At 45.2% G+C, this 27,844-nt stretch overlaps 1 protein-coding gene and 1 long non-coding RNA gene across 2 annotated transcripts; one reads left to right on the forward strand and one right to left on the reverse strand.

The window, feature by feature from the left end:
* The first annotated feature begins 4,575 nt into the window (after positions 1–4,575).
* On the forward strand, positions 4,576–27,844 carry LOC108961612 (uncharacterized). Its single transcript, XR_001989957.3, has 3 exons — positions 4,576–4,813; positions 24,324–24,600; positions 26,960–27,844. It is a non-coding gene; the product is annotated as an uncharacterized LOC108961612 (long non-coding RNA).
* On the reverse strand, positions 13,011–22,273 carry CLRN3 (clarin 3). Its single transcript, XM_009087098.4, has 3 exons — positions 22,045–22,273; positions 14,181–14,360; positions 13,011–13,285 (listed from the first exon to the last, which is right to left on the reverse strand). Exons 1-3 carry the CDS (start codon positions 22,271–22,273, stop codon positions 13,011–13,013), a joined length of 684 nt encoding a protein of 227 aa, XP_009085346.1.

A 27,844-nucleotide genomic window follows, 5' to 3' on the forward strand; every position in this document is an offset into this window, starting at 1 on the left:
CTGGCCTTCCTGGCCCCCAGGGCTCACTGCTGGCTCCTGTCCTGCCTGCTGCCCACCGGATCCCTTTGTGCCTGGGCACTGCCCATGCCCAGCCCACAGCCCTGCAGGGGCTTCTTGTGGCCAAAGTGCAGGACTGGGCGCTTGGACTCATTAAACTCCGTCTTACTGGGCTCTGCCCACCCATCCAACCATTCCAGGTCTCCCTGCAGAGCCCTCCTACCCTCCAAGAGATGGGCACACACTCCCAGCTCAGTGGATGGAGCAGGAGTGGATGGAAAAGCTCCTGTGGTGTCACTGTGCTATTTTCTGAAAAATCCCTTTGCCAGGATATTTCTCCTGAGAAGCCTCAGAAAAGAAATGTAAACAATAATTCTCTGATTGCTTGGAATGTGCTCTGGAGGTTGCTTCCCATCAGGTGACTCTTTGATTGGTTCCATGTGAATTGGTTTTAATTAATGATGAATCCCAGTCCCGCTGTGTCTGACTCTCTGAGTCTGTCACAGGTTTTTATCACTTTGTTATGCCTTCTGATCTCTCCTTTCTCTTTCTTTAGTATAGTTGTTTTATATAACTTTCTTTTAATATAATATAGTATCATAAAATAATAAATCTTTATGAGAACTTGGAGTCAAATTCTCATCTCTCACCTTATCCTGGGGACCCTCACAAACACCACAACAGTGTGGAGCAATTGCAGGGTTTAAAACATCCCTGGGACCCATCAGAGCCACCTGATGGTGCCACCCGACACATTGCTCGCCTGGTGGAGCCAGGTGAAATGCAAAAATAAGGAGAAAAAAGTTGTGGAAAGCTCCTCGAGGAGTTAAATTGAGCTCGGGTGTTTCCAGGGATTGCTCTTCTTGGGAAAATTGTTTCTGTAAAGCAAAAATAAGTCAGCATTAGCAAATATGTGAATTTTTGTGTCCTCAGGTGTTGGCTCAGCTGAGAAAGGGACAATTTAATGAGCTCTCTGTAGGCTTGTAAAAGGGGATGTTTAGAAAATACACAAATAAAATTCTCTTGTTTGCAGGGGAGATGTCTCCAACTTCCACAAAAGTTCAGCCAAACCTACGTCAAGCTTGCCACCAGGCAACAACTAAAATGAATAATATCACAGACGAGCAATGCCATGGAAAATAAACCAGCAGCTCCCACAGCAGCTGTGCCTGTGATTCCTGGGAGTCAGTTTTTCTTCTGGAGATCTCCAGGTAATCACTGAGAGCAAGGATATTAAATATTTGGGATCAAATCCTTTCCCAAACTCATTTCACTGAAATGGAAGGAATGTCTCCCCTCACACTTTTGAGATTTAAGGCAGATCTTTTAAAATTGTGCCTGAAGTAACTGATACTGAAATAAACCTCATGATAACAATTGGTTATTTCTGATTTTTCAATGTACAAAAGATGCTTATCCATCTTTGTCCCTTTTCCTGACTTTCTGGTCATTTCCTCACTACAGGACAAGGCTTTTGAGGCTGTGAGATTTTTCTCCCTTTGTGGGAAGGACACAGAAGGTGGCATCAGCCAGGTCTGGTTTTCCCAAGTTGAAAGAATAATGGAATCCCAGAGTGGTTTAGGTTGGAAAGAACCTTAAAGCTCATCCAGTGCCACCCTTGCCATGGGCAGGGACCTTCCACCATCCCAGGTGCTCCCAGCCCCAGTGTCCAGCCTGGCCTTGGGCACTGCCAGGGATCCAGGGGCTGCCCCAGCTGCTCTGGGCACCCTGGGCCAGGGCCTGCCCACCCTTTGAGTAAATCTTTTTTTCCTAATATCCCATCTACACCTCCTCTCTGTCACTTTAAAGCCATCCCTTTTTCCTGCTGCTCCATCCCTTGCAAATCGTTTCCCTCCGGTTTTCTTGTAGCTCCTTCAGGCACTGCGAGGCCACACTGAGATCACCCCAAACTTCTCCTCTCCAGGTGAGCAATCCCAGCTCTCTCCGCAGAGCTGCTCCATGCTCTGATCATCCTCCGGATCCTGTGCTCAACTCCCCCCATTCCCAAATCCTTCCGTTTATCCCGGACCCTCTCCCGTTCCCCCAGGTGGGGGGCGGAGCGGGGCGGGACGCTCGGGGGCGGTGGGAGGGCTCCCGGGGGTCCCCGCTATTTACCCGGCCGTGCTCCGAGCGGTGCCCGGACCTTGCACCCCTTGGTGCCGCGGGATGCCCGGCCCCCTGCCCGGCCCCCTGCCCGGCCCCGCGGCCGACCCGGACCTGCGGAGCTGGTCACCGCTGTCGCCAGCCCGGCCGCCCTGCTCGTTCTCGCCGCTGATGTCCGTGGCCACCCACAACCTGCTCGGCCAGACCTGCCCGTTCGTGACCGAGAGCTTCCCGTTCGAGCGGCGCGGCGGGGCCGGCTGGCAGAGCTGCACCCGCCACAGCCGCTCCCTCGGGCAGCGCTCCTTCACCCGGCGGGCTGCCGCGGGACCGGACCGGGCCGGGCCGGGTAAGGAGAGGGACGGTGCGCGGTACAGAGCGGAGCGGTGCGGTGCGCGGGGAGATGCGGAGCGATGCGAGCGGTGCGCGGAGCGGTGCGCGGGGAGATGCGGAGCGATGTGCGGAGCGATGTGCGGAGCGGTGCGCGGGGAGATGCGGAGCGCTGTGCGGAGCGCTGTGCGGAGCGATGAGCGGAGCGCTGTGCGGAGCGATGTGCCGAGCGATGTGCGGAGCGATGTGCGGAGCGGGGCGCAGGGAGATGCGGAACGATGCGAGCGGTGCGGAGTGATGTGCGGAGAGATGCGGAGCGGTGCGCGGGGCGATGCAGAGCTGTGCGCAGAGATGCGCGGAGCGGTGCGGAGCCGCCGCCGCCGCACTGGGTCTGTCCGCAGGCAAAGGCAGCTGCTGGACGCTGGATCCCAACTGCGGGAAGATGTTCGACAAGGGGAATTTGAGCAGGAGGAGGAAGCGGCGAGCGGAGGCGGCCGGAGCGGTGCAGGGGGAAAGCTGGTGGGATGCTGGGATGGGTGGGATGCTTGGGATTCCCTTGGAAACCCAGAAATCATGGAGGTGGTTTGTCCAGGAGGGCACCTGGGAATGGGATCAGGAGCTGGGAAGAGGCTCCGGAGGAACCATTCCAGCCTGGGAGAAGGGCTGAGGAGGGGAGCTGGGGGTGTCAGACTCTGGGGGTGCACCCTGTGACCCCTCCTGCTGTCACCACAGCCCTGCCACTGCTTTGTCACTGGTGTCTGTGTCTGTGGGAGCTGAAGGAGTCAAACACAGGTAAGAATTATAGGATGTTCTTGATGCCATTTCTGCTGGTCTTAGAAATATCAGAAATCCAGTGGTGGGATTGGTTTCTGGGCAAAGCCAGGAGTTGGAATCAATGATCCTGACGGGTCCCTCCTGGATAAGGATATTCTGTGATTCTATTCTATCATTCCTGCTGGAATTTAGAGCAATTTGTGCCTCCTATGTTTTCAACCCCAAGGAAGCTGTGCTTTTCACTAGCTAGGGAACAACAACCTGGGTTCATTATTCCAGGATAAACCCATGGCAAAGGGGATCTGGGCAGTTCCTTACCCAGTATCCAGGATTTCTGTGCTGTGCAACAATGGGTTGGCCTAAATAAAGATGGGAAGGGGCTGTCAAATCCCCATAAATCAGGATTTTGGGAAGGGGCAGCAGTGCAGGGCATGAAAGGAGAGTTTGCACTTTGGAACATTTGGTTTGGGGCTGTGCTTTGAGCCTGGCTCAGGGCTGGGGGTTCCCAAAAAACATCCCTGTCCCTCCTCATCCCTGGCAGCCTTTCCTCCCAAAAAGGGCAGGGCAGAGCCTGGCAGTGCAGGGTGACCTCTGCTCACAGGGATTTTGGTGGTGTGCAGGCAGTGCCTGTGGGGTGTCCTCTGGATTCACCTGGAGGAATGGAAAATTCCCAAAGAACCCAGGGAATGCCCCTGGCTGGGCAGGGGAAGGCAGGCAGGGGCTGGAGAGCAGAGCTGGAGGTTTCACTTCTTCAGCAACGAGCATGAATTATTTCCCTGGCTTTAATTGCTGTTATTGTAGTCTCAGTTCTATTTAAATCCAGTTGCAGAAGCAATAAATCTCTATTTTCAGCGTGATTATCACTCAGGAGGAGCCCATCACAAATGCAAACAGGATGTGATAAATCAGATTTACTTCTCCTTTTTTTCCTTTTCAATTTTCCCTCTGCTCCAACACTTGCCTGGGATAAATCCTTGTTAAGCACTAGGATTTCCCTGGGCTTTACTGTGGGATAACACAGTGTGGGATAACACAGCTTCCCAGGATTTCTCCCCTCTGAGGGATCTTTCTCCTGACCCCCAGATGAGAATGGGAGTGCTCTCAGCCTCCATGAACCCTAACAAGCAGCTCCAGCTGCCTGTGCTTTCCAGGAGAGGGAAATCCAAACTAAACCCTTTCAGATGAAAGTCACATTTCATATATTTTCATGTTTGCATCAAGATTCATCTCAGGCCCAGGTTTGTGTACAAAAAGTGTGTTGGTCTCTCCTTTTTTTTTGGGTTTCAGCATTGCCAGGGAATATTTTCTGTCCAATATTTTCTGTCCAATATTTTCTGTCCAATATTTTCTGTCCAATATTTTCTGTGTGATTTTTCCAGAGGTTTCCTGCAGCCTCACCAGGGCATGGCTGGGACTTCAGAGCTTCCCAGAGGGGAAAAAAAATAAAATTCCTCTTGAAATGGTTTTGGACAGGTGTAATAAATAAATATAAACGATGGAATCAAGCTCTGGGCTTTATCCTTGCAAGCCCATGCCAGGGAACATTTCATGGAATAAGGGGTGACATCTTCCTCAGGGAGAAGAGGGATGAGGTGAATTCTCTGCACAAAAGGTCAGTGCTCTGTTCCCTGGCTCTCCTTTACAAACCTTTCTGAGGAAAACCAAAATGTGCTGCTCTTTGCCAGTCCTTTCTCACACCTGGCTCTGCTTTCCTGCTGCACCCTCTCTGAGGAAGGGCTTGGATTCTCTCCTGCACCTTGTGTTTTCCCATCAGCCCTGCCTGTGCAATAAATTGACCAAAATCTGTTCCCAGCCTGCATTTCATTAAAAAATAGCTGAATAGTCCCCCAGAATGAACCAGGGGCTGCAGCTCCTGCTCCTTGGTTTCCAGGAATGGAAGTTATTTCCAGATGAGAAGGAGTCACCCTCTGGCTGCAGGGAAATAATTTGAATTTCCCCCTGCTGGCAGGATCCTTTCCCATCTGTGGGCAGATTTCATTCATTGTCTCCTATTGACCCCAGAGGTGTTATTAAAATCCAATATAATTTCAGATCTGCAGGGAGCTCTGTGATAGCTGCAAGGGAAGAGACTGAAAATAACATTTAAATCTTCATTGGTGTGGCCATTTCAATGGAGCTCTGAATGATATTTTTGTTTTTTCTCACCCGTGCAAAGTTTCATTTCCAGCCAAGTACTGGAAAAATCAATCCAGTTTATTTCAAAATGCAGGGAATGTGGGCACCTGAGCAAGTCCCAGCTTGTGAGGGCAGGAGAGGAGGGGCTGAGTGACTCCTGAGGTGGAATCAGAGGGAAATCTGGGCCCTGCTCTGCTCCCAGCCAGGAGTGACAGATGGAGATGGATGCTGGTGGATCCTCAACTTTCTTCCCTCCACTGCAGCCCAAGAGCCAGGCCTGGAAAAGAACAATTTATGTGCTGACAAACCTGCTTTAGAAATGAAATTTTAGACTTTGAGACAGCCCCAGCCAGCAGCAGGTTCCTTCTTGGGCACTTGGGTGGTTCTGGGTTATTTTCTGGGGGATTTAGCAAAGGCAGCACAGAACTGGGGGTGGCCAGCACTGAGAGGTTCTCTCTTTCTTACAGCCAGAGAAGAAATAATCATGTTTATAAAACTTTTTTTGAGTGATACAGCTCTATTCCTATTTGAGATTATAGTTTTGCTCACAGTGTATTGATCAAGAAATAGAAGTGAGTGTTGCCATGGTTACCTTTGCAAAACTCAGTATTTTTGTCCTTGTTTGTCAGATTTATGCTTTATAAAATCCCATTTCCTAGTTGAATTTCTGACCATTATTAATCAATAACTTTGTCAGTTCTGATTAATTTTTTTTAAATATTGTATTTTCACTTTCCTCCGGGCTTTTTTGGGCAAGTTTCCTCTTGTTAATACATATATTACATATATATATATATACACACACACACACACACATATGTAAAACATAATATTGGGAATGAGCCAAAAACTTTTCCCCCTGTGCCGATTCCCACAGAGCTGGGATGTCAATTACAGATTTAAAATTAATTTCATTGGGGAATTTTTTTTTTTTTTTTTTGTGAGTCTTATGTTCCTTGGCATGTGGAGTTAGGGAAGTTCTCCCTGTCCCTCCCTGCATTTTTTCACCAGAAACAAACCAGGAATGCACAGCCAAGGAATCCTAGGAAGGAGCCTGCTGCCCTCTCTTGGCTCCCGGAGCAAACAGCCGGGAGGAAAATGGGAATGAAAAGCTGGGAGGATCCTCCTTGCCCAGCAAAATTCCCTTTCCAGGCACAGGAGCAGACCCAGGACAGGCAGGGCTGACTCCATGTCCTGGGTTATTCCAGGGAATGCTGCCTGCTGGGGTTTGATTCCCTGGTTTTTCAGTTCCTTCCCTTCCAAGAGGTTGTTCTGGTGTAGTTTGGGCACACCAGGAACTGCTCCTCCAGCAGAAAAGTCCTAAATTCCTGGAAATCCCATCAGTTCCCTGGGGTAATTGGGTGATTGAGGATTCTGGAAGTGTCCAGGGCTGGGTTGGGTAATGAGATAACAAAGTCTGTTATCAGTAACTAAATTAAATGAAATTAAATGAAATTACAGACTGAGAACACTCTGGAGTTCCCCATATCCTGCAGGGAAAAGGCTGCTCAGGAGCCTCTCCCAGGACAGGGATAACCAGGAATTCAGAGTGCCCAGAACCAAGGGATTTGTATCCCCATTACAGCCACAGGCTGAAGGACAGGGAAAGAGGCAGAAGGAGGAAAAAAAATAAGGTTAAAAAAAAGAGAAAAAAGGTAAAAAAAAGGGGAAGGAAAAAAATAGGATGGAACTTAATCCAAACCTTCATTAGGTGTTGGAACCCTGGTTACTGGGAATATGAAACTTTCTGTGCTGACAGACACTGACCCCAAAAAGAACACTGCATGTGACCTGCAGCCTTAGAAAAAGCTTCCAAAATTAAATGACAAAACTGAGATTTTGAGTGTGTAGTTGGAATAGAAATGGGCAATATCACATGGTAGAAAACTTTAAGTTTGGAGTTTTAGAATATAGTAATATATATAAAGGAAGACAGAAGTTTTAAAGCAGAGGCTAATCCTTCTTCTTCACCTTCTTCTTCATAGGTTTAAGTAGTATTATATAGAAAAATATATATAGTATTATATAAAAAAATATGTACAGTATTAGATAAAAAAGTCCACATTGCAAGGCCCAGGTAATTAGTAATTGACTTAAAAGTAAAAATAATTTAAGTATCATTTCTTAATTAGACAGTTTATCCTTAAAAGACCTTATAAAAAAAAGAGAGATACAGCTCCATTTTTATCTTATTAGAGAAAACAGCTGTAGAACTCACAGTTTGTGAAACTATAATAGAGATAAAAACTAATAAACATCAAAATCCAGACAAGAAATACCTTCTCACACATTTAATCCCAGCCTTAGCAGAAAAGAAGCAAAAAATCCCCAATGAGGGTTTAGGAGCTCAGAAAGGAGCTGACCTGGCTCTTGGCAAGCAGGAATGGATGGAGCTGACCACAATGGTTATCCCCAGAATTCAGAAACTGAAATGCATCTTTGCCTAATTCTTCAGAAACTCGGTAATAATTGCAATTATTCAGAAACTTGAAATGAATCTTTGCCTAATATCATATAAATTCCCTTTGAACGTGAAGTTATTTTAATCAGAAGAAAATCAGTTTAGCTGAGATTGATTTCCTGACAGTGCACTTAGTAGCTGAGTATTTATTTCTTCCTCCTTCAGGACTATTTGAAGAAAGAGAAAAGCCAATACCCAGTCAAGTGTAATATTGTATTTGCACTTTCTGCCCTGGGTGCTGTTCCACTCTCAGCACTTCCAGGGGCTGCACTTCCCCCAGGGCAGGGGAGGATTGTCAGAACCCAGGAAATTCCTCTGGCTGCCTGGAGGACTTGAGACCCTGGCACAGAGTCAAAACCACCCTTTTAGCCCTTGGAAAAAACAATCACCAACCTTCCATGAGGATTCACAGGCCATGAGAGTTTAAGCAGAATGATTATTAGCTCGTTACAGGATAGAAAAGTAGAATTTTGAGGTTTTGGAATGGGAGTTCAGAAGCCAAGGTGGAGGGATTTGGGTGTGCCTTGTCCTTCTTCTTTCTTCTTCTTGTCCTCCACCTTCTGGGTGATGGTGGCACTTTTGGATTGGTTTGGAATAGAGACAGATTGTCTAACACAGGTGATGGGTATTGGAAAGGTATTGTAAATAAAGTACAGGTAGTTGTTAGTACAAAAAGCTAACACTGCCCTGAGGGGGTCAGTGTGCCTCAGCCTGACCTGCACACAGAGCTCAGCAGGGCAGAGACAGAATGTTATGGATAAAAGTGATCAACAGCCTTGAAAAGCAGAGCAGAAGAATTCTGGCTCCTCCTTTGGCTGCTGGGCTGGGAAAAGAGGCTCAGACACATCTCGGGGTCACCCTGGCCACAGACTCCAAGAGAGGGCCCTGCCTCAAAATGCTGAAGGGTGATTCCCCTCCCAGAGCCCAGTCCCAGCTTGTGCCCGGGCCAGAAATGCTGCAAGCTGAGCCTGAGAGAGAGGAACAAGAGGGGATTGTCCAGCAAGGCACCCCCTGCTCCCTCTCTTCCCCCTTGTACCCCCCAGAGCAGAAACCCAAGGCAGTCCCTCACTCCCAGGCCCTGCTGAGCTGTCCATAACGCTTGCTCTGACTCAATAAGTGAATTCTTTTTCTCTGGCTAAATAAATCTCTTGGATGCTCCTGCTAAAGTGATCCTGATTGAATTGCAGGGTTTGGAATAACCATATATTGCATTAACTGGGCTATAGATCCTCACCCTGCTTTCTGCAGGGGCACAGGACAAGGAGGGATGGCTTTAGACTGAAGAGGAGAAATTTAAGTTATATATTAGGAAGAAATCTTTCTTTTTATATTAGGAAAAAATCCTTTTTTTTTTTTGTGAGGGAGCTGAGGCTCTGGCACAGGTGCCCAGAGAATCTGTGGCTGTCCCTGGATCCCTGGCAGTGCCCAGGGGATTGGAGCACCCTGGGATAGTGGGAGGTGTCTTTGCCCAGGGAATGAGATGAATTTTAAGCTCCCTTCCAACCAACCATCCTCTAATTCTGTGATTTTATAGCCCACTCTCAAAGTTTCACACTGGATAAAAGTTACACCATGGAGCAGAAATGCTGAACACAGGCAGCTTTCCTTGGAACCACAGAGGACCCTCAACACCTGTGAATTAACAGCCACCCAAAGTTGAGCAGCAGCTGAAAACATTCAATAAGAAACATTGCAAAGCTGCAGGCAGGCAAATCCAAAAACGTCTGCTGAGGGCAGAGCTCCTGGGCAGCACGCAGAGCTGGTTAATTCCCAATTTTAGGGCAAAAAGAGGCAGTGCAGCTTTGCTGTGAGCCAGAGGCAAAGAGGCCGAGTCAATAAAAGCAATCCCTGTCCCCAGGAGCTGCAGAGGCAGCAGAGCTCCCTGCTGGGGGTTCACAATCAATGCTCTCAATCAAGCACTGCCACTGCTCATCATCTCTGTTACAGGGCTCTGCTATCAGAGAGCTCAGGGAAATATTCCCCTGGCTGCCCTGGGGGGAAAGGCAGGAGAGCCTGAGACCAGGAATAAAATAAATAAAATAAATCACAGAATGGTCTGGGGTTGATGGAGCCCTGAACTCACCCAATCCCAGGGGCAGGGACACCTCCCATTGTCCCAGGGTGCTCCAAGCTGGCCTGGGACACTTCCAGGTGTGGGAAATGGGTTTGTAGAGAATTTCTAAAGTTTAAGAGAAGGTTTATATGGTATGTGTTTGTGTGTGAACACCAGGGATCCAGGGACAGCCACAGTAGCTCTGGGCAGCTATAAACATATATATATATATTTATATGTATGTAGTATATAGATATATATATATAAAATACATATATATGTTTATATATATTATTATATATGTTTATATATATATATAATATATATTTATTTATATATTATATATTTTTATATATAATATATATTTATATATATATATTATATATATATATATAAATATATAAAATATATATTATAAATTCTAACTCCCGCTGCACACAGTGCTCTGCTGCCACTTCCCAGCACTGGCAGGGAGTTTTAGGGAAGCATTTGAGGGAATCTTAGGATGAAAAATTGGTGCCAGCTCTGTGTGTTCCCTCCTGCTGTGGCTGGTTGGTCCCTATTTCATAGGAAATTACCAACAACTCACAGAGATGTTCTGATTTTGAGCTTGGGTGCGTGCTTTTGGAGCAAATTGAGAATGCAGACTTTCTATATTTAAAATTCTGCCTGTAAATATTGTACTCTGCATTTATTGCCCCAAATCAATGGGGTTGGGGCAGGGATGTGTGGGTGCTCCTCAGCCCCATCCCCCTGCTCCACCCCCGAGCAGCTCCTTGTGCTGGGAAGGGAATTTCTGCCCTGAAACTGAAATAAAACACACAGAGGAAGAATCCCCAGGTAGCTTTGTCAGTCAGCTGCAGCCTGAACTCCTGTTTAAATCGGGTTTTGTCGTGTTGTGCTGGCTTTGATCTGGCACTGACATCAAAGCAGGTGAGATTTGTTACACAGCCACTTTCTGGTGTCTGCAGGCAAACAAGAGCCCTCCAGTCTGATTTTAACAGAGCCACGTGCTCCAGCAGGCACCCAAAATCAGGCTTTCTGTGATTTCCCAAACTGTCACTGTCACATTTTCTGAAAATTCCCTTTGCCGGGATTTCTTCTCCTGGGAAGCTGAGAAGGCTCAGAGAAAAAGGGAAACAATCATTGTCTGATGGCTTCTCCTGTGTTTGCTGCTTTGGGATGTGGTCTGGAGATTGTTACCAGCAGGTTTGATTGGTTTCATGGGAATTGTTTTTACTTCATGACCAATCACAGCCAGCTGAGTCAGGACTCTAGAAGAGGTCACGAGTTTTTCATTAGTATCTTGTTAAACCTTCTGTCTGTGTCCTTGCTCTATTCTTTAGTATAGTTTAGTGTAGCATTCTTTAATACAAGTACATAAAATAACAAATTAGCCTGCAGAGAACAAGAGTCTCATTCATCATTTCCTTCCTGCCTCAGGGACCCCAGAAAAAAACACACCAAACCAGAGTTCAGATGCAGCAGAAACTCCCAGGCAAGGGGAAGCTCCTGCTCTCCAGAGATGGAATTCTTGCTTCTTCTGCATTATTCTGAATCCATCCCTCCATCAGACCCCTCTGAACTTTTCCAGAGCTGGAATTCTTGCTCCTCCTGGATTATTCTGACTCCATCCCTCCACCAGAGCTCTCTGAGCTCTCCAGAGCTGGAATTCCTGCTCCTCCTAGATTATTCTGACTCCATCCCTCCATCAGACCCCTCTGAACTTTTCCAGGGCTGGAATTCTTGCTCCTCCTGGATTATTCTGACTCCATCCCTCCACCAAGCCCCTCTGGGCAGAGCTGTGGCATGTACCAGGTGCTGGCTGGGCCCAACACTGACAGATGAATGCTGAAACTGTGACAATTTTTGCAGCCAAAGCAAAACTGGCAAATGTTTTTCTCCACCAGAACGTTTCCAGCCCTCCCCAGCCCTTCCAGGCACGCAGAGCAAAGACCAGCCCTGGTTTTATTGACCTGTGCCACCCCTCAAGTCTTAGAAATCCTCTTTTATTTTTATTTTATTCCCCACTCTGCCCTCAGCACCCTTTTAAGGGGATGGGAAATCCCTCTGCTTTGGTTCCTTTGAAGGAGCTCAGCTGCACAAAGTGCTGGCTGCTTTCATCTCCAAACTTTATTTTTGTGACATAAATAGTGAGGATTCACCTCTTGTATCTCCTCATCCCCTCTTCAAAATGCTGATTTATCTCCACGAGCACCTCTTGGATCACAGGACAGATTTGGAGTGTGACTGAAAACCACACTGGAAAGGAGAAGGAAGGGTTTTTTTTTCTTTTTAAAGGAATAAAAAAGTCTCTGCTGGCTGCAGAGGTGAGGGACAAAGGGGCAGAAGTGCTGAACACGTGCTCTGAGCAGGATTTTGCACTTTGGATCTGTCCCAAGGTCCCACTGCTCGTTCCCAGGGAGGAATGAGAAGGGAATGGAGCTGTGAGTGCCCCACTCCTGGGCAGTCCTGCAGCCCTGTGGCTTTGTGAGCCCGTGAAATACTCCTCAGGCTGGGCAAGGGGATGGCCCTGGCCAGAAATCATCACTGGAGTCATCACTGGGGGGCTTTGTGCCAGGCAGGGAGCTGTGGAGAGGGGCTGGGCTCACCTGCCCCAGGTGTGGTTTGCCCTTGGCTCTCGGCAGTGCTCAGAGGTCAAGCAGGATTCTCCTGGTGTTTCTGGGCAGTAATAACCTGCAGATACTGGGCTGCTCTCATGGAACTGTTGAATAATTTAGATTGGAAAATCCATGGAGTCCAACCATTCCTCAGCACTGCCAAGGCCACCAGTGTCCCCCAGTGCCACCTCCACAGGGCTGTAAATCCCCCAGGGGTGGGGACTCCCCCCTGTGCTCTGTGGATTTTGGCACAGGCGCTCCTGGGCCCAGGAGCCTCCAGCCCTGCAGGAGATCCCTGAGCAGAGCAAGGAGAAAATGGAGCAGCAGCACCTCAGTGCCCACTTCTCCTCATCCCAAGGTGTTTGCAGGCTTTACAAAACAATGGCTCTGATCTTCCTCCTGGGGCACAAAACCCAACCAGGCTTTTGTGTCCTCAAAACAATCTGGGAACTGAAGTGTGCACACAATTCCGAGCAAATGGGAATCTGCTGTCCACACTAAAGTCATCTTCCTTCACACCCCCTTTTCCAAGGTGTCCTTAAAACAGAATAACATCCTTTGGTGCATTCTCTATGGGCCTTTCCTGCTCTTTCTTCTTGGAATATCTGGCGTGGTCATAGAGGTAGATGATGATGAGAGAAGCAATGTTCAGGAAAAGGGTGAGCAGCATGATCCAGTAGGAATATCCGTAGTTGTGTTTGGATCCAAGGTGTGTCTGCAGGGAGCTGGAACAGCTGTGGGCCAGCTCCTCAGACAGGCTGTTCCCTTCCACGTTCACAGGGAAAAGGATCATGGCTATGAGGGTGAGGACTCCTGCAAAACAGAAATACAAACTTTAGAGGAGGAAATGTAGTGCTATTTGTGCAGTGACATTTCTATTCTATTCTATTCTATTCTATTCTATTCTATTCCATTCCATTCCATTCACATTTATATATTATATTAATTTATATATTATATTAATCATATACCACATCATATTATACTATATATAATCTGCTTTAATTCTTGCCCTAGTCCAGGGATTTTAATCAATTTATCTAATATTAGCAATTCTATGGGGGCATTTAAAGAATTTTCCCCCCACCCAATAGTATCTGACAGGTGTTTTGATATAGGCAGTGATATATCTAAAATTATTAGATTCTCACTGATTATTCTCAGAAAAGGCCATTTAATTCAAGTTTTTTCATTTAATTTAGTGCTGATGAGTATTGTGTATTCACCCCCTTGGTGGTTTGTAAATGTCTGTTTGATATGAGCCCAAATTCATGGATGGGTGGTCTCACAGTTGGATAAAATCAAAACAGCTGGATAGATGTCACAGCTGGATAAGATATCACAGCTGGATAAATTTCACAGCTGGATAAATATCACAGCTGGATAAAGCCCTGAGCAGCCTGCTCTGTGCTCAGGGTTGGCCCAAGAGCTTAGACTTGGACACCTCCTGTTCTTTACAACTTGAATTATTGGATGAGTCTGGGAGAAGCCAAGATGTGATGTCTTATTAGACGTGGGTTTATTTCTTGCAGCCTCCCAAACGAAAAAGTTCAGCTGCTTTGACATTTATCTAAATCTTGCTGTTGCAGCTCTGCTTTCCTTGTGCCAACAGAGCTGTAATCTCTGAACCTTGCTGGAGCAGTTCCATCCCTCCTGTCCAGGCACCTCATCCTAGCCCAGCTGATGGTGAACCATGAAGGGCACTCACCACACAGGGAATTCCAGGTGTAGACTCCGATGGGTCCCAGGAATGTCTGGTAGGGGTTGCTGACAGCGTTGGTGCAGGTGAAGCCAGCGCTGAGCAGGGAGCTCAGCAGGGCCAGCACCAGCACCACGATGGTGGCCACCACCAGGCTCCTGCTGCTGCTGCTGCTCAGGGCCTCTGAGACTGCAGGGACAGGGACAGAGGAGAGCGTGATGCCGTGGGGTTTTAGCTTTCTGCCCTTCAAATCCTCTTCTGCTTAGGGTATAACTCTATAAACTCATATAAAGTGTTGTTAGCTGTCTGGGTCAGAAAAACCAGTTCCTCTAGGCCTGAAACTCAGGGCAACAAATGGTGCCTTGAGTTTTAGCTTTGACATTTTGGTATATTTGTACTGCATATTTGATATATTCTGTACTGCAGATATTTGATATATTGTATACTGCAGATATTTGATATATTCTGTATTGCATTAGTGAAGTGAACTTGTTATAGTTATATACTATATATAGTCTACATATAGTATTGTTATAGTTATGTACTATGTATAGTCATATATAGTATTGTAATAGTTATATACTATATATAGTCTATATATTGTGTATATATAGTAGTAAGACTATATATACTGTTTACTATACATAACAGTAGTAAGACTATATATAGTATATATAGTGTATATTGTATATATATACTACAGCCTATATATAATTTGGAAATATAAGATAAATAAAGAAAAAAGAATAAATAGAATATAAAGAGATATAATAGAAGATAATAAATATAATATAATATAATATAATATAATATAATATAATATAATATATAATATAATATAATATATATAATATAATATATATAATATAATATAATATAATATATATGATATGATAGATACAGTACATAATATATATAATATATACTATATATATATAGCATATATAAAATATACAGTATAGTGTGTGTATATATGTATAGTGTATATATAGATACTATATATATATATATACACACATTGTACAGTCTTGTATATATAAAGTTTTTTAACTCCATACAAAGTGCCAGCAGCTCTCCTGACAGCCCAGGCACACACAACAATTCTTTTCCAGCCCCAGAACCAAGGACTTGGCTGCAGCTCCAACCCCCAAGTGCCAAGAGCAGGGGCTGGAGGAGAGCAGCCTGGCAGGGTGGGACTGCATCCCCTGGAGCTGGGGTTGGACACTGAACCCAATATGGAAATGGACCAAACCCCATAAAAGTGTGAACTCTTGTGACTCATTGCCCATCTTGGGTGGAGCCATGGCCAGGCTCTTGCACTGCCCAAGGTGTGTCCTTTGAAAGCCTTTTATTAAATCCCTGCTTTATTTCTTAACTCTGCCCAGCCTCTGCTCCAGGGAGCCTCTCAAGGCATCACCTACAGCCTCAGGGCCCGAAAAGTACAAATAAAAGTGAGTTGGAGGGGAGCAATCTGGGGGTAAATATCTTCATTACCTGAGGCTGTAATTGGAGGATTAACCCCTGATATGTGAATGAACCAAACTTATAAAAGTATGAAAAGTTCATGACCATGGTCCATTTTGGGTGCAGCCCCTGGGGAGGCTCTGGTCTGAGATGTACCTGAATGCCCTTCATTAGACAGACCCACTTTTATTCCCTAAATCCAGTCTGGCCTCTTTCTAAAGTGAGCCTGAGAAAGGAACCAAGGAGAGAGCCCCAGCTTGGGCCAGAGGGGGTTGGATTGGAGATTTGGGAAAGTCTGCTCCCAGAAATAGGGCAGGGAAACACTGGGACAGGGAGCCACCATCCCTGGAAATGTGCTGAAGGTGAGTGGCTGTGGCACTTGGGGATGTGGTTGAAGGTTGGACTCAGTTATCCTGGAGAGCTTTTCCAGCATTAATATTCCATGGTTCTCTGATAACCTGCCCTGCCCAGCCTGGTGGGTTTGGGAAACCTTGTGACTTCCTGCCAGGGCTGTAATTAAAAGCTAAGGAGCAGAGGTTTGGGTGATCTGAAGGGATTGGGATGGAGAAAGTTCAGGAAGTTTGGACCCAGCAATGAATCCAAATCCCACATGGGGTGAAGGTACCTGAAAATAAATTCTTGCCAGCTAATCCTGCAGTTAGCTGGGCAGCAAACTTCTGTTCCTTAATACTTCTGTAAAAATTTCCTCTGGACGAGGCCAAACAGGAATTTTCTGCCTAAACTGGATCAGAAATCTGGGTGTTCCTCTGCCAGTGTCTGCTCAGCTCCACAAATGCCTATTTAAAACTCTGCTCCAATTTAAAACACTGCTCCAGTTGTGTTTCCTTTGAAAATAGCAGCAGTCATGCTGCTATAAATGCAATAAATGTGACAGGGAAAACCTTCCCAAAGCCCCCTGAAGCTGCTGCCTGGACGGGTCAGGTGCATTTGCAGGACAAATAAATCTGAGTGTGGTCATCCATGGGCAGATGAGGATGGTTGAGCTCATCTCCTGACTGGATCTGTCTCTGTGCCCTGCAGGAAAATCTCGGTGCAGGGAGGACTGGCTCCTTTCTTTTCAAATAAAGGAGCAGCTCCTGCTGTTTTCCACCAGGACAGGGTGGAGTTCCTGGAGGGTTTGGTTCCCACAGGGCTGAGCTTTGTGGGCACATGGCCCTGATCCCAGATCCTGCTCCCTCTCCCTTTCCCCAGCTTGTTCCCAGATCATCCCCTGCTGTAGTTCCATGGCTCTTGTGGTCAAACCCTTCAGAACTGTCACCAATTTTTGCCTAAATCCTTCCAGTTCCTCAATAAGGAGCTGGTAACAAGAGACTCAGCCCCAAATGTAATACCCTCGAAGTGTTATTTTGTTGAGGTGAATGATTTCCCTCCTCTCAATTTAAAGATTGAAAAAGCAGCTATAATGTGCTTTATGTTGTAACGAATGCAGTGACAATGTCTTGGAGCTTTGTTCAAATAGATGTTGTGAGAGACTTCAGCAGGAAAATTCCCTCTCTGTGCTGTTCTTGAACAGAGCCATTATTGCAAAATATTCAGGTACTGCATAACTGGGAGGAATCACAGCAGAAGAAAAAAGTAAAAACTCCATAAAGGGGAATAAACATAATAAAAAGAGCTGTTGGCAAGGAATGAAAAGGAGAATTCCCCTCACATTTTATCTAATACTGCAGTACAAGTTAATTTCTGCTGGAGGCACTGGCAGGTAAGGCTGTGTTATGGAAATCAGCTGCAAATGTAAGCAATTTTCCTGGAAGAAAAGGAAAGCAGGGCATCCAGGGGATATCACTCAACGGAATGGAAGTGAGCAGGTTGTACCCTGCACTCAGGCTGAAGCAGCCTGGCCATCACCTGTGATCTATTTCCTGAAGGAGAAATAAGTCTGGAGCCAAACCAGCCAGGCTTGTGTAATTTCCCTCTGGCAGCCTCAGTTAATTTTATCTCTCAGAACTTCTCCAGAACTGCCTGGCTACACCTCCTGCACCCCTAATTGATCTTGCTTAGGTCTGACACTGAGCTGCAGTTTAGGGGGTGGCATTTTGGCAGCCTCCAGCTGTCACAGCCATGTCTGAGGGCTTGAAAGAAAATGCTCTATTCATGGCAGCTGATTCTTTCTGAAATCCCTAAATAAAGCAGTCTGTGCAAACAGAGGGAATCTCCTGCAGCTGATCTATTTCAGTGGGATCAAACTCAAATATTTTGAGTGGTAACCTGCAGCTGGATAACCTCTGGATCTGAGTGAAACAACAGTTTTGGAATGGAAACAGAGTTTGGTCAGGTTTCTCCTTAATTTCCTGTCTCTTCTTCTAGTTTTCATCCTTTATTCCTACATGTTTGGGTAGGATTTTTCCAGACTTTCACTGAGCTTAGTCAGCCTTCCCAGCAGCTTTTACAGCTCTGCAATCACCCATGACACACCAGGGATTAATCACTGCAAAAAGCCCAAACAAACAGAAACTCCCGAGGAGAGAGTTCAACAGAGCTTCCCACTTTGCAGGAGATCCCTGGAAACTGATGAGAACACCAAGGAATCCCAGCCATTTCCAAGCTTTTGTCGGGTATTTTAGAGTATATTTAAGATTTCTCATGTATTTTAGAGTATATTTAAGTTAGAAAGTGAAGTGACTCCTCTGTGCTGAGGTAAAATTGGAAAGCCTTCCCTGGGTGTTGCTGGCAGCCAGCAGTTGGATAAATCCTGACATTCCAGACTCCCTGGGCGTGGCTCTTCCTGAGCCTGGCTCACCCTCCACCTGTTTGCCCTGGACCAGTCAAAGCCATGCCCAAAACTCCTCTGACAGACATTTTTACTCCCAGCTGGTTCCTCTGTAAGACAAATCACCCGAACAGCTCAGGAGGGCTCTGAGGAGTCTGCTTGTTAAATAACTTTTGCATTCTGCCATCCCCAGAGCCTGAGGAGTGGCTGCAGTGATTTATGGCTCTGTTAAGGCTGGCAAAGAGCCACCCTGCCTGGGCACTCCATGCACAGGGCACTGCCAGAAGTGACATTCCTTTTCTTTCACCTTTATGCTTGCGAATTTCTTGGAATGTTGTGGTTTCTAGAGAAATGAGGGTTTGTTTATTTGTTTTGAGTGGGTGGGTTTTTTGGTTTTTTGTTGGTTTTTTCGGTTGGTTTTTTGTTTTTTTTTTTTTTTGGTAAAGGCTATTGATGATCTGCTTTTGAATGGCCACTGATAAAATTCAGCCTGGGCTATTGCTGAAAATAATCCCCAAGTTCTTCACTTTAATTTACCCTTCAGGGATTGTCCTTCTTTTCCCACACCCAAATATGACAGTGCCATTTGAGAAATGCACGTGGGGTGCAGAGCAGAGCCCCCAGGCAGGGCACAGCTGCTTTTAAATCATGCTGGGATTTTAAGAGATGTTCAGAACTCCTCTTGTTGTAGTCTGAAATGCTGGACTAGAGAAAGCTCAGCACTTTGTTCCTCCATAGCACTGGAAATCCATTTATTTAAGGATATCAGCAAAGGAAATGCATCTCCTGCCTTAGGAGGACAGGAATATAAATTAATTTGAATATGAAGATGGAATTCTAGGAAGCATTTTTCCTATTTCAATTATAAATGGAATAGAATGATTGAACAAACTGGTTTGGGTGGGAAGGGACTTTAAATCCCACCCAGTGCCCCCCCTGCCATGGCAGGGACACCTTCCCCTGTCCCAGGTGCTCCCAGCCCCAGTGTCCAGCCTGGCCTTGGGCACTGCCAGGGATCCAGGGGCAGCCCCAGCTGCTCTGGGCACCCTGTGCCAGCCCAGCACCCTCCCAGGGAAGGATTTCTTTAGCAAACAATATAAAACATGACAATCAGGCTCATTCTGGAGCCTAAGAATTAATTTCACTCTGTTCTTCTCATTCTGGATACCGGCCTGACAGAACCAGTGGGGGATGTGGGAAACCCTAAATTTAGATTATTGATAAAGCATTGCTTTCCTTCAGCAGCTGTGGGAGGAAACTCACAGATCCAGAAGCTCCCTGATTTTGTTCATCCCTAAAAAACTGATGGGGAGAGTTGAGATCATAAATGATAAGCACAAACCCCCAAATCTGATGAGGGAAAATTCAGCACCCCCAATGCAGATGATGCAGAGAACTGAAACCCTTCACTGATACCAGAGTGTTATGAGTTCATTTCATTAATTCTAATTAAAATCGATCTGGTGGCAACACCCAGGCCCTGGGACTGGGCTGTGGGAGCTGCTTCAGACAAAGGCAGGGCACAGTCCCTGGACTGCAGCCAGCCTGGAACCTCCTCTGCCATCAGCTCCCCAGGGCAGGATTCCACCTTTCCCACAGAGCCCCATTAAAACCAGCTGCCCACATGGCTCAAGGTTTGGGGCTTCAGCCAACTACAACCACATAGAAATGATTTTATTTCTTTAGTTACTCTTCTAAAAATCACTTTTGTTATTCTGCTGTGGCTGTAGTAAAATAAGATGGAACGATTTGGGATTTTGTACTTGCTATGGAACAATACCAATCCATGCTCCACCTCTTGCTGGGAGTGCTGCTGTGAGAACAGGAATGAAATGGAATCCAGTCAAACATGGGGACTGCCTTGTGCAACACAGCTCTGCCACCGTGGGAATTCAGGTGCTTCTGCAGCTGCAATTTCAGGAATAAATTAGGCAGGGGAAGAGCCTAATTCATCAGGCTGGAGGTTTAGATCTGCTGTGCTGGGACATCTGACAACAGCCTAACAAAAAATGGAATTATTGCTTAAAGAATCTTAAAATCCCAGATTGGTTTGGGTGGGAAGGGAGTTTAAAGAGCATCAAATCCCACCCAGTGCCATGGCAGGGACACCTTCCCCTGTCCCAGGTGCTCCCAGTGTCCAGCCTGGCCTTGGGCACTGCCAGGGATCCAGGGGCAGCCCCAGCTGCTCTGAGCACCCTGTGCCAGTCCTTATATCTCATTTAAATCCATAGCTCATATTTTAAATTACTTGACCTGCTCATATTTTGAATTACTTGAGCTGCTCATATTTTTGGCACCTTTTTTTGAGTGGCTTTTCTCCCTTTCCAGTGTGTCACCAGCACTATTGCTCTGAACGTGATGAGGCAGCAAGGCAGATAAAATAAGTGCAAACCCTTGATCCTTGAGCAGCTTTCAGGTTTATCTCCCCTCGGGTGTTGTTTTGTGTGTTTCGTTCTTTTTCCTGCAGCAGCCTTCAAACCTTTCTCTATCTAAAGGTGCTGATTCAGGAGCAGGCAGCAAAATGTTTAAAATCAAAACAACAAATTAACACCATGACATTGGAAAGTGAATTAGGTTTGTAAATCCCTTAAGTGATGAGTGTTGCTTTTCCTGTTCCTCACTGAACTTCCGAAAACCAAAGTCAATTTGACAGAAAGCCCCATTTTGTGGTTTTTATTCCCTTTATTCCAAGGTGCAGGCCAAGATCACAGGTGGTAAGTTGTTATTGTTGAATTTCTGTGCTTTTTTGGGGGTCTTATTTTATAGCACTTAAATCCCACACCTTAATTCTTGTTGTCACTTAAAACATTGTGAGATGGATACATCTGTCAGCGGAATGAGAAAGGAGATCTTGGGCTTGGGTTGGGTACTGGGAAGGAATTCCTGCCTGTGAGGATGGTGAGCCCTGGAACGGCTTTCCAAGGGAGGTTGTGGCTGCTCCTGGATCCCTGGAAGTGTCCAAGGCCAGTCCAGTTCCTTCCCTGGATCCAACCCAAGCCTAAGATCTTACCTGTCCTCTGACAAACCTATCCATCTTAAAATAGTTTAGGTAATTTTGAAATATGGTATATGGATTTAAATGAGATGCAAGGACTGGCACAGGGTGCCCAGAGCAGCTGGGGCTGCCCCTGGATCCTTGGCAGTGCCCAAGTGTTACCTCGTTCAGAGGGGTCTCAGGATGAGGGAAGAGACAACAAAGTTGACTCCATGTATCAGAAGGCTTGATTTATTATTCTATGATATATAATATATAAAAACTATACTAAAAGAATAGAGAGAAGGATTTCACTACAAAGCTATGCTAAGAATAGAATAGGAATCTCAAAACAAGTCTTCTCAGACTGAGACCAGCCAGACAGGTGTTCTGTGATAGGCTCTTAATTGGAAACAGTCTGATGGGGACAATCACAGATTTCCTCTGTTGCATTCCACAGCGGCAGGTAAGAATTGTTTACAGTTTGTTCCTGAGGCCTCTCAGCTCTCAGGAAGGGAAAAATCTTAAGTAAAGGATTTTTCATAAAACATGTCAGCGACACCCAAGGCCAGGCTGGATGGGGCTTGGCACACCCTGGGACAGTAGGAGGTGGGAAAGGGTGGGAATGGATGGGATTTAAGCTCCCTCCAAACCCAAACCAGTCTGGGATGCTCTGATCCCCTTCCAGCCGTGCCAGCACTTACCTTGGAAGTTGGTTTGGGACACCTGGAGTCCTGCCTCCACGAACTGCTCACAGGTGCCACTGAAGAGGCCGTAGGTGAGGCTGACGGTGACGGCGGTGCCGGTGCGCGAGAAGCGAACCTCGCTGCTCACCCACTGCGGCGTGGCCAGCACCACGCAGGTCACCACCAAGGAGCTCACACAGGTGCAAAAAGCAGAGGCAAACATGGAGGTTTTCCTCCTGGATGGCATCTTTGCCGGGATTTTTCCCCCAGTTCAGAGGATTTGGTTCCCTTTAGTCCCGTGAACCATGCGGGTGATTCCTCCTCGGCGCTGTCCGAGCACAAAGCTCTTCTGGTGAACTTTAGGCAGTGGCAATAAAAATGTAAAATAATTGAACTTTGCCCTGGGGAAAAGGTGTTGCCATGGTGACAACCAAAGCAGCCTGGCAAAGGCTGTGGAATTGTCCATGAGTGTTTTATGGTCCTTGATGAACCCACGGAGTCTGGGTTCATCCAGAGCCTGGCTCTGGCACCTTCCCAGCTCCTCCTGGGACAGCTCTGAGCTCCCTGCTTCTTCCTCTTCACATCCTGACAGCCAGCCTGGAATCTGCCAATCTCTGTCTTATCTCTCTCTCTGAAATGTTATGATAAAGGTGTAAAATGTTCCTTCTCCATTCCAATTGCCCAAGCACATAGCCAAGCATGCCTTTGGGAAACTTCTTAAACTCTTTAAATTTCAGAAAACATGGTGTTGGTCTTGGCTTTTGGTGGGGTGAGGAGGTTCTGTCTACTGCCAACAGGTTATTTCTAAGACCTCTGATTCCTAATTAAATTCCATCTATTTTTAGAGAATAGCTCCTTCCCTTTTGCTTTTTGTCAGGGAGGAAACAAATACCTGAAGCAGGGTTTCATTTCAGGGAAGCAGTGGATGTGTACAGGGATAAATCCTGGAAAAAATCTATTCTGAACTAGAAACCAAGGGAATATATTCATTTTTTTGACCCCCCCAAAAAATGACCTAAACAGTGACCAGAGAACAGAATTTCAAACAGAACCTTAATGAAAAGACTGGAGCCAAATTTTAAGAATTTCAGATAAACTCAGTCCCCATCATTCTGGCCTGAAACCTGGAACATAAATTAATAATTTATTGTCAGTGTAGAGTAACAGAGATTCCATTAGCTTTTATTTCTCTTAATTATAATGTCATTATCCCACTTCATCCTGGAGCCCTGCTCCTGGATCATCCAGAGCTTTTGAATTAACCTTTAGGGCACAATCTGAGGAGTTCTTGTCCTGAAGCTTCCCTGCTGTGTCCTGTGAGGACAGGGAGATTCCTGAGTTTTTTATGGATTTGAATAGCCAAGATATTCTCAGGAGGAGTAAATACCTGGGAAAATATTAATTCTGCAATGCAGTGTTATTGAACTCAGATTTTTCTGGTTTTATGATTTTTTTTATCCCAAAGTTTTAAGCAGTGATTAGATTTGAAATCCACGGATTTTATTTCTGTAATCTTGTGATTTTTATTTAATTTTTCAAACTTCTTTGATGATATCTTTGAGGTCATTATTTATAGGAATATATAGATATAATTTTTTAAAATTAAGTTTTATTCCTAAATAACTGAAATGTTTCATTAACATGGTGGAAATCAGTCAGGATTTGATTGAAGCTCTGAGGAATGAAGAGAAATTTCTTGCCCTGTATTGAATAATAAGAAACCTGCCTCACTTTCTGCCCAGCACCCAGTTAAAGTTTAACCACAGAAATATGGGGAGGCTCTGTTTGGCTGATCCACCTCTCCAGGTTCATTAATCCAGCAGTTCTCTTCTCCACAGGACATAGTCCAAGACTTCATAATCCAAGGATGTTGTCTAATAAACTGAGCTGAAACCTGCCCTCCTGCCATCAGCACTGCCACCTGTCCCTGCAAAATATGGCTTTAAAAAGTCAATATTTAAGAGCTGATATTTGTCCTGGTGAAAAACTTCCAGGGAATTATTTCTCAGCTCCTTCACTGTTGCTGAAGTGAGCAGGCAGCCCTTTAGAAGCGCTGGGCAGCAGAGCCTGAGCACAGCCTGGAGCTCCTGCCCTGCAGCCTGACTCAGTTCTGTGAGGTTTTGGTGACTCAGCTCAAATCGTTGTGGCTCCAGTCACTGAACCCCTCCTGTGGCTCAGGGAATTGGCTGGAAATGCCACCATCATTTGCTTTTTTCTTGCTTGTCACTTTGAGGTTCCTTCTCTGCCTAGGCTATGATTCCTTCTCCTTTTCTTTCTTTTTTTTTATTTTCTCACAGGTGCCTGTAAAAGCATCATAAACCCTGGAATGAAAGCTGCAGTCTGACAGCACACACCTCATCTTGAGAGAGACAGGAGAAGGGAGATTGGTTTCCTCTGACTCAGAGAAAATATTTCCTGATCAGCTCCTTCTCAACTCTGCCCCCACTGACCCTGGCTCAGCCCTGACAGCAACCAAAGAGAAAAATCAGATTATTTGTTATGAACCAGGGGGGCAGCAGAGAGATCTGCAATCCTCCCTACATAAAATCACCCCTCATTTTCAATCCTGCTGATGTGAGTATTTCCCTTCTCTTTAGATCAGTTTCCTTAAAATCAAAACCACAAAAGGAACGTTTTTAAATGCAAACTTCTCGTGCACATCAATTCTTTGATGCTGCAAACACATTCTTACATGGGGAAAAAAAATATCTTATGGTGGTTTGTCCACAATTCCAGAAGGAGCCGAGATCAGGGAGGAAATGTTCCCTGGGAGGGTGCCCAGGGCAGCTCTGCCTGCCCCTGGCAGTGCCCAAGGCCAGCCTGGCACAGGGGAAGTGTCCCTGTCCCTGGCAGGGGTGGCACTGGGTGGGATTTAAGGTCCATCCCAACCCAAACCATCCTGGGATTCTGGGATGTTCTCCTAGGAACATCCTTTGGATAGTTTAGTTTTTATTTTAGATAATTTGCAGATTATATAAAGGAAGTTTAGTAGATTAAACACTAGGATGGATTAAATATTAGGATTAATTTAGATTTATTTATTCATTATTTACTGTTCTATATTGTATTTATTATAGTTTTATTTATTCTAGTATTTATTACTTATTATTTTAATAATAATTTAATATTTTAATTTAATAATTTTATTTTAATTTAATAATTTAATAATAATTTTATTTATTTAGATTTATTGATTTATTAGGTTACATATCAGGATTTATTAAGAATATTGTTTTTAATATTTAGAGAAAATTGAATATTTTTTAAAAGTGATTTATTAGATTTAAAGGAGAAGAAGGAAAGGAAAGGTTGACAAGCCTTATTTCTAGGGTTTTTTAAACAAATTGGGTGTAATTACCAATAAAATTTTAAAATATGTTATTGGAATCAGGATGTAGGGTAGGATGAAGAAACCATGAAGTGCCAGCAGGGCAAGATCAAGGCTTTGGCTCCCAGGTCCAAGCTCTCAGCTGGGCTCAGCAGCAGCCAGGGAGATTCAAGGTGAATCCAGTGCAAATTCTCCTCAGTGTGCTGCAGCTGCAATGCTTCACTGCTGGGGGCTTCAAAATGTCCTGTTGGAAGATTTCATTGCAAACCAGGTTTCATTGCAAACCAGATTTCATTTCAAACCAGATTTCATTGCAAACCAGGTTTCATTGCAAACCAGATTTCATTTCAAACCAGGTTTCATTTCAAACCAGATTTCATTTCAAACCAGATTTCATTGCAAACCAGTTTTCATTTCAAACCAGGTTTCATTGCAAACCAGGTTTCATTTCAAACCAGGTTTCATTGCAAACCAGATTTCATTTCAAACCAGATTTCATTTCAAACCAGGTTTCATTTCAAACCAGATTTCATTTCAAACCAGGTTTCATTGCAAACCAGATTTCATTTCAAACCAGGTTTCATTGCAAACCAGGTTTCATTTCAAACCAGATTTCATTTCAAACCAGATTTCATTGCAAACCAGATTTCATTGCAAACCAGATTTCATTTCAAACCAGATTTCATTTCAAACCAGATTTCATTTCAAACCAGGTTTCATTGCAAACCAGATTTCATTTCAAACCAGGTTTCATTGCAAACCAGGTTTCATTTCAAACCTTCTGTTGAATATCCCATTCCAACCTGGCTGCTGCTGGCAGGGGGTGCTGCTGATATTTGGGATTTTCCATGCCCTGCCCTTCCTGGTGCAGCCTCGTGTGTCCCACCAGCCCTGAGATCTTTCTGCATTTCCATTTCCCATCCCTGACTGCACAGGAGCTCAGCTGCTTCATCCCTCTGCTGCTTTTGGCTCCAAAAAGATTCCAGAAACTTCCAGGGTGTGCAGATCAACCCATGGACTGCACTCAGGATCCAGCCACGCATTCCCAGTGCTGCCTCTCCCTCTGCTGGGATGGATAAATTGCAATTAAAGCAAAATATGGAATATTAAAAATGAAATCCAGGGGTTTTCCACCATTCAGATGGAAACAGGGATTTGTTTGGTCTGGCAGAGGGAAATGGGACAAAGCAGCAGGATTTTCTTGGAGCTGGGGCTGAGAAATGTGAAGCTGCACTGATCTGCAAAATGATTGCAACAACTCCTTGGAAAACTTTGGAACTCCTTGGGAGAGAGGGGTGTGAGCAGCCCTGTCATGGATCCCTGCCTGTGGGCTGGGTTTGCACAATTCCTTCTCCTGATTTCTTCACTCCTGACTAGTTTTTTATTAATTTATTATTTTATTAATAGTCTTTTCTGACTATTTTTAAATTATTTTATTAATAGTCTTTCCTGACTATTTTTATTATTTTATTAATAGCATTTTCTGACTTTTTTATTATTTTATTAATAGCATTTTCTGACTTTTTTATTATTTTATTAATAGTCTTTTCTGGCTATTTTTTTATTATTTTTTATTAGTCTTTTCTGACTATTTTTTTCCCACAGCACTTTTGAAAGACAAAGCAAACACCTTTGAAATGTGGCTTGGATTTCTTGCCAGGAAATGCCCAGAATTTTACAGCTGAGAGCTCCATCCCAGGATGGTTGTGGATGTCTGAGCCCTGATGTTGGAGTGGGATCACAGCTGGAATGTTGTCCCTCAGGCAGGTGGAATGTTGTCACCAAACCCTCAGAGCTCAATCCTCTCACCCCAGCAGGAACTGGGAAAAAACAGGTGAAAAAAAATAGGAATATTTCCAAGTGGGAATGAAAAGAAATGGAAGATCCCAAAGCCAGCAGACTGGAATCAGCACAAATGTGCAAAATCCTGCTTTAAAGGGATCATTGCTGCCAGGCATCCCTTGGATGTGAGCTGTGCCCACTCTGGAGCTTTGGAGAAAGGCCTGAAGTGCCAGGAAAAGAGGGAATGGCTCCAAGCTTCCAGTGAGCTGGGATTTTGGGAAGTGGGAACAGCCCTTGCTGGGGGATTTTGGGAAGCCCTGGGATTTTGGGAAGTGGGAACAGCCCTTGCTCACATGGCAGCTGCAGGGACAGCCCTGAAATTGCCTTTTCCCAAAGATATTGGGGTGAGAAATGATCCAGCAGTAGGTTTGGATGGGGAATCAATCCTTCCATGGAAATCCTCCCCAGTTTCTCCCAGGACACCCATCCTGGCAGAGCAGGGGGAACAGCAGCTCCTGAGCTCCTGACTCCTTCTGTGTCCTGTTTCTCCCCATTTCCAAGCTGGAAAATCCTTGGTGGCAATGTCTGCAGGCCATAATGGCCAAATAAAGACTTTTAAAATGAAATCTTGAAATTATAGAGACATTTTCCTTTATTTTTTTCACTCCAGAAGTCAGTGTCTGCATTTCCCCAAAGCACAGAGCTCCA

The sequence above is a fragment of the Serinus canaria genome, chromosome 6 (assembly GCF_022539315.1).
Source record: "Serinus canaria isolate serCan28SL12 chromosome 6, serCan2020, whole genome shotgun sequence".
NCBI lineage: Eukaryota > Metazoa > Chordata > Aves > Passeriformes > Fringillidae > Serinus > Serinus canaria.